General features: G+C 38.4%; 1 protein-coding gene across 5 annotated transcripts in view; it reads right to left on the bottom strand.

The window, feature by feature from the left end:
- Positions 1–671: 671 nt before the first annotated feature.
- The window catches only part of ILDR2 (immunoglobulin like domain containing receptor 2), a 68642-nt gene continuing 62135 nt past the window's right edge, over positions 672–7178 (bottom strand). For all 5 annotated transcript variants that reach the window (XM_039359761.1, XM_039359757.1, XM_039359758.1 and 2 more), the window contains 2 exons: positions 4145–4805; positions 672–1880 (listed from right to left, as the gene is read on the bottom strand). In XM_039359761.1, coding sequence (XP_039215695.1) covers positions 1845–1880; positions 4145–4805 — 697 coding nt within the window. In that variant the 3' untranslated portion in view covers positions 672–1844. The remainder of the gene's footprint in view (positions 1881–4144; positions 4806–7178) is intronic.

The raw sequence follows: 7178 nt of genomic DNA, 5'->3' as shown, positions 1-7178 counted from the left end.
GTATCTGGGGCAGTTGTTTGTGAATGTCTAGAGCAGACTGTCCTTTTCATCTGTACGTACAATATATATATTTTTATGACAAAGATGTTAACAGGAAGTTTCTACTTATTTGTCCAGTTAAGAAACAGCGAACTGATTTTTTGCTAACTCTGAAATATTTTCTGATATTGTTGAAACTTAAAAATGAGTTTTCTATCAGAACAAAAAACCCTGACATTTCAGAAAAGAAATCAAACTGTCTTGCTAGTGAGGTCATGCTAAAATAAAATGGCTTATGTTAGGGTATCAATTAAACAGGAATTCTTGTTGTTATTTGTTAATGGAAAGAAAAGTGACAACATGGCTTCTCCAATATTACAGGATAAAGCTAGATTAATCATAAAAAATTAAAAAGTACTAAAAGTTTCATAAGATTGGAAACTGTCTAAGATTTTTTAAGTCTTCATATGAAATCTTTCAAGATTTTAACATTTTAAACTCTTTTATTTACAAAAAATATGCATGGGAAAATGTTGAGGGTTTTTTAAGTTTAAATTTCTTGATGCCTTCAACATTGATACAAAAGAAACCAAATTCAATAGTTTTTTAAGCTGCTAATGCTGCCACCCAATTGTTAGGCTATTAATGCTTTACAAAAATAAAAAAACATAAAGTAGTTCTTAATGACCATGTTTATCCAACCTTTTTATTTTTAGGATTTTTTTTTCTATTGCTTTTAAGAGTAGTATCAACAGTAATAACAATCACAAAGTAATACTGATCTGTGTATAAGTATAAAAAAATGGAGAGAAAGAGATTTACATAGATATATTCTTTGTTTTCACTTTCTCTCTGTATGTATGCACTCCTGTATATGTGTGTGTGTGTGTGTGTGTGTGTGTGATTTCTTTGCATCCCATTGTTCTCTTTCTAGTTAAAGTGTCTCCTCTCAACTGGTTTTCTAAAACAATGATAATTGTCCAAAGAGTATTGTCAGCAGAACCTGAGCTTCAGCTTCTCTTATGATAAGACCATTCAGCAACCCCAGCTGAAGCCTTTTATGGCTAAACTTTACCTGTAAGGCAATGCTGATACATCATATCAGACAATAGCGAAATAACATGGAACATTTTCATTACAGCAAAATATATTGAGTTTCACTTTCAAAATAAAACATTAATCTCACTGGCATCTCCCATTACTGAATGAACAGGACATTAAAAAACAATAACAAACAAACTTCAGATGTCATACATTGCTGTTTCGTCCTTCATAGTCCAACCCTCCACATCTCTGTTTCAGGACATTTCCAAAAGGATGAAGATTTCCTTTTCCAGATGTTCTTAAAAAGTATTTCTTAAATTACAACAATCACTAAGTATTTATATGAAGTCTCTATTTCTGTCTGCATGTGAGACAGCAGAGAAATGGGGCAAACTCCCTGAACTGGTGGCAATGTTTCCTGTGAAACATAAGATCCAATACACGTGGGAAGTCTGCCATATCAGAATACAAAAATTCTACTATACACTGAAGTAGCTTCTCTAAAACTGCAAGTGTTCCAGAGAGGGCTTAAGAGAGAATATAAAGGCAGCACCTTTGCAGAAAGACATCTGAGGATAAACTTGCCAAACTTTTGTGTTTCATTTCCTGGTGAAGTGAGCTGTTCCTTTCCAAAGGCTTAGCCTTAGTCCATCAACTGCATGAGAGCAGCTGGCTAACACTGGCTACGATATAAGATCTCAGTTCACAAGATGAAAGATATAAATCTCTGAATGTACCCTATGAAAGCATTTATTTCTTTAAGACTTCATGACTTTGCTTCTGTTTTTCCAGTCCATTAAGACAACTCTTCTATAATAACATCAAACCACAAGGGACATCCTTGTTGGGAATTCATTCTGAGAAAAACAAGAAAAGAGAAGCAAAAATTATAAAATATAAAGCCAATCAACAAAGATGGGGTTAACATATCAATGTTTTAGGTTCCCCTCCCCCCAAACCCATAAAATGAAAAGGATTTCTGCCATATTCTATCCCTAATATACACCCATGTAGCCCTCCCATTGAAAATAATGAAAAAAATAGAATGGTTTCATTTTGTATTCCTTTTTTTTAGAGTTAAAAATCTCCCATGTACACAGTCCATCAAAGGAGCTCTATTTTTTTGCTCTTCTCTTTTGAAATAATGATCACCTAACAATACAATAATCAGGACCATGAAATAATGTGTAGTCAAGTGACTATTCTTTCAGACAAAAAGAAGAAAGAGTTCACTTCAAGAGCAAGGGGCCTTTATAAGATATAAAGAAAGAAAGAAAACGAAAGGAAAGCTCTTGATTTACTTTTGTATGTTAAGGCAATTTCCCTTTCCTCTTTTTTCTTCTACTCCATGTGAAAGAGGCAAAAAATCAGTCTGCTTCTTTTCACATGGAACGCACAATTCAATGAAATCAAGGATTCAGCCTTCCTTTTTTTAAAAAAAAAAAGCTTTTGCCCAATGGTTAGAATTTTTTTTTTTATCTATCCCTGGGAAGAGAGAGAAGACACAGCAAGGAACAGAACAAAGTGGCCATTTGCATCTATTTTCAGGCCAAGAGACCGTTCTGTAAGTCAGTTCCAAATGATCTGGAAGCTTTGCATGTACTAATTGTAATCAATAAGGATGTTTTCACTGATTTGTTTAATGATTTATTATGTAAAATCATGAAAAGGTGGCTAGGATTCAATTATTTATTCATTCATAGGAACCCTAAAAGACATGTTTGTGGACAGTTTGTCCTCATTCCTTTAATCTGTTTTCTCATAAGCATAACCTGCAGTTTTTATTTAGTATAAGTAGTCCTCATTCAGTGACCACAGTTATGACTTGTGATTCAAGCAGGAAGTGAAAAAATAATGTGACTGCAACTGTTTTTATATTATTACTTCCTTTTTTTATGCTTTACAACTTCGGAAAGCTACAAATGCTTAAATAGCCACTTTTCGCCACTGTTATCTTAGAATGCTCTCCCCAACACTGGGAAAATTAGCAAGAACCGAATAGATATTTGCATTTACATTCAATAGGGAGGAAGGAAATACAAGAGACACATAATGCACTACATCAAAAGACAGTAGACCCAGCTGTTTGCTTAGCATACTCCCGGCTGCCAGCCAGGAGCTGTTCAGGAGACAAACAAACGACTTTAGTGTGAAACTGATTTGGGTCTTGTCAATTTCAGGCAGCAGCTGTGAGTTACATGGTTCTATCAACTAATAAAGATCACAGAGCTGAGCCTGTTAACTTGTGGTTAGCATTTTTGAGCGATGCACTGCGCTGTGGTGAAAAGTTTGGCTAGGCAATTATTCTGCTCTGTGAGTGGGGGTGGGGAGGGGAGGAGTACTAACTGACTATAATGGCAAACATGTGACTGAGAAACAGATGCTGTAAAGATCATAAATGTGGATATTGATCACAAAGTTACTTTTTCATCACAGTTTAAATGTGAATGGTGGCGGCCCAAGTCTGTATACTCAGACTTTTAATATATGCACTTTCATGATTTACTCTTCACAAGTCTGGTTCGTCATGAGGTGTCAATGGAAACCAATAAAATCTCACAAGCAGGAGAACCATCTGAGCAGACTCTCATACAAAATCCTTTTCTTTTTGTTAACATTCTTGTTCAATGGATAAGCACACATTGTAAATTCATTTTATAACAACTCTTTCAACTTACCCAAAAATAAATTAATATGTCTTTCAAGTGTGGCCTAATATTAAACTCTTTAACTTATAAGTGTAAATTAATAAGCAATGATCTTTTTACCGATGAAATTACAATGGCATTAAGGCAATTCCTACTGAATTCATGGCTACCCATGATATACCCTTGATGAATTCATATTTTGCTTCACTCATATTTTGCTTCACTCATATTTTCTCTTAATCTGTGAGACTAAATTTTGCACTATCCTTTTCATCAGCCACTTTTTGAAATGCATCTTTGAGTGTAAAATCAATATTACCTGGGGTAAAGATAAAGTAGTGATTTTTTTTTTTTGCCAACTGCAATTTTAACATTAAATCCAGAGTACACAATGTCTCTGAATTCGTCTATCAAAGTGCAATAACCATTCCGCCCATTTAGCCCTGGTGCAAGGGTATCAGATATTGCCTCACTGTTTTGGGGGGCTCCTTTTTCCTCTTCTTCTCTGATGAATTGAAGTTAGTTTGTTCTCTGTTTTTGTATGAAAAACCCCGGCTCAATTCCCTCTCGCTGTAAGGTGGCAGAGTATCTTCTCCTTCCTCTTGCTGTGGAGGTTGTTGCTGCTTCTGTTCTGCTTTGTAAGTTGATGGTGGTGACCAAGCATAGTAAGATCCTCCCCTTTGGCTGGATTGTGAGCTGAGCTTTGAAGGCGTCTCACTATGCTCACCATTCTCATCATAGCTTCGAGATTTCCTTTCAAGGGCACTAGTGAGGTAGGAGTGATCATACTTCTGACTTCCTCCAGGTGTCCGACACATTAGCCTAGGCAAATGTTTCTCTTCATGCATACGTCTCCTGGGTGGGCTGTATCTCCATTCCCGGTCTGGATCTGTTACTGGTTCAGGATTTCCTCCCCTGCGTTTGCTATAGAAATCATCCGAATTCTCCAGATGTTGTATTGGTCCCCTCCTTGATCCTGTCCTCTCGAAGTGCCGTGGCTCCTGACTCGCCTCAGTCCGATGGACCTGTTGACTGTAAGATTCAGCAAAAGCTGCTAATTCATCCATGGAGACAGCTGGCACTCCGAAAGAAAAATTCTTTCTTGAAAGCATTTCTGACTTTGATCTCTGCTGGCTGGGTAAGAGATAAAAGAGATGCTTTGAATTTTTGGTTTAATTTTTTTAGATTAATTAGTAACCTACTTGTCTGTTCAGCCAATCTAAGTAATTCCCAGAGGAACATTTGAAATATTATAGCAGTCCTGTACTTGTACTGGCAGCACCCAAGTGAGCAGTAGAAAATTACTGATTGCCCTATTTCTAGAACAGAGGAAACTATATACCTAAACAAAGTCAAAACTTTTTATCCATGTAGTTTTCTATATCCAGGTTACCTGAAAAAGTTATTTTCCAAAGACCTCCAGTAAAAAGTCTTTCCTACCACATGCTCCTTTCAATTGGATTTGCAGCTATTGAATCTGGACCCTTTGCCAGGCAAATCATCTGTTGTGCTGTTGAGCTATAGCTAATAGAGTTACACAAGGGTAATCCACATGCATGACTCCACAATATACCTTTTAATCTCAGTACAAATGATTCAGACTTAAGCTCACAGAGTTCAGCCTATTAAATGGTAGTTAGCATCTTGATTGATAGGAATAATCAACTAAGGGAATAATACCCAAATATGTCATTTCTGACACCTCATCTTTCCTCTAAGTTGAGATAGCATGTGTTGGGGAAATCCTGGCTTGGTAATAGTACAGATGACGAAAGTCTTGACACAGTAGTTGGTTGCAAGCTAAACGAAACAGAAATGTAATATTTTGGGAGAAGAAAAAAAGAGGGAGTTGTATTTTATTTTGTGTCAATCACTTCAAATATTGCTCTATTTCTGAGCACAAAGAGAAGAAGATCTGTACTATACTACCTCTCTACTATGTATTATAGAGTGTAATACACCTTATAAATATGTATTATTTTAAAGGAACCTCAAATATGATTTGTTGAATGTGATACAGTGCCTAATCTACACTATCCAGATAGTTGACATACAATATGGCTCCCTAAACAGGCTGTGCTTGGATGTTAGATGTTTTATGCCAGGGCTTTTCAACCGGTGGTACGCGTACCACCAGTAGTACCTTAGCACCTGGCAGATGGTACGTGACTCCTAGCCAAGTGTAGTGGGGGAGGGAACCAGCTAAAGTAGCGCTGCACAGACCTAGAGGAGATCAGCTGGAACTGTAGAGCTTGGCAGAAGCCCTGGGATCGGTGCACATGGCAACATGGTAATTAGAGCTTCAGGCACACCCAGAAAAGAAAAGGAGGAGGAGGGCAGAGAGAAGAGAGTATAAAGGGGGCAGGTTTTGGCGGGAGAGGGAGAGAAAGAATGAGAAGAGAAGAAGCTTTTCTTACCAAAGCAGTGAGGAGAGACAGAGCGAGCGGCCTGTTTTCGGGTGAAGGGTGAGTGAGCGAACTGCCTGTTTAGTGAGTGGTGTGTTTTCGGGCGAAAGGTGAATGAGCGAGTGGCCTGTTTAGTGAGCGTCGTGTTTTCAGGGGAAGGGCACATAAGTGGCATGTTTAGCAAGCGGTGAGTTTTTGGGGGAAGGGCACATGAGCAAGCAGCATGTTTTTGGGGAAGGGCGAGCAAGTGAGCTGGGCAGAGCCCCAGGATTGGCGTGCACTTCTGCAGGGGTATGGGAGCTCAGCAGGAGCCCAGGATCGATGCATGCAGCTATAAGTGATCAGTGCTTCTGCTGAGCCCCCCAGAAGCACCAATCAGCTGGACCCGGGCGCTGATCTTGGCATTTCTGCTGAGCCCTGACAGCTCTGTAGAAGTGCCAATCAGCTGTCAGGGCTCAGCAGAAATGCCAGGATCAGCGCAGGAAGGAAGGAAGGAAGGAGATAGGAATGGGAAGGAAGGAAAGAAGGAGGAGAGGAAGGAAGGAAGAGGGAAATGGGAATGAGAAGGAGGGAAGGAGGGAAAAAGGAAACCCCTCCCCTACGGTAACCACATTGTTAATGTGGGCCTCAATGAAATTGAGTTTGACACCCCTAATATAAAAGGTTAAGTGAATCTGGTTTCCCCATTGGCTTGTCAAAAGGTTGCAAAAGGGGATCACATGACCTTGAGACACTGCAGCCATCATAAATATGAATCAATTGCCAAGCATCCGAATGTAAATCACGTGACCCTGGAAATGCTGAAACACTCATAAGTGTGAAAAATGGTCATAAGTCACTTTTTTCAGTGCCGTTGTAACTTCAGACACTAAGTGAACTGTTGTAAGTTGAGGAGTACCTGTACTTTATCACTTTTTTCCCTTTTTTGTGCCATATCCTAAAAGTGGTACAATGGGTGAAAAGGTTGAAAAGCTCTGTTTTATGCTGTCTGACAATGTCCAAAAGATAAAGCTTCTATAATACATTGTTCAGATAAGACAATGCCCTTTTATTGTGCTTCAACTATACAAAACTAGCTTTGTAACTTAGCTTATTTATTGTT

The sequence above is a fragment of the Crotalus tigris genome, unplaced genomic scaffold (genome assembly GCF_016545835.1).
Source record: "Crotalus tigris isolate CLP2741 ecotype Arizona unplaced genomic scaffold, ASM1654583v1 scf7180000019120.420415, whole genome shotgun sequence".
In the NCBI taxonomy this organism is placed as follows: Eukaryota; Metazoa; Chordata; class Lepidosauria; order Squamata; family Viperidae; genus Crotalus; species Crotalus tigris.
The sequence above is the reverse complement of the archived record's forward strand: the minus strand, read 5'-3'. Positions and strand labels throughout refer to the sequence as shown.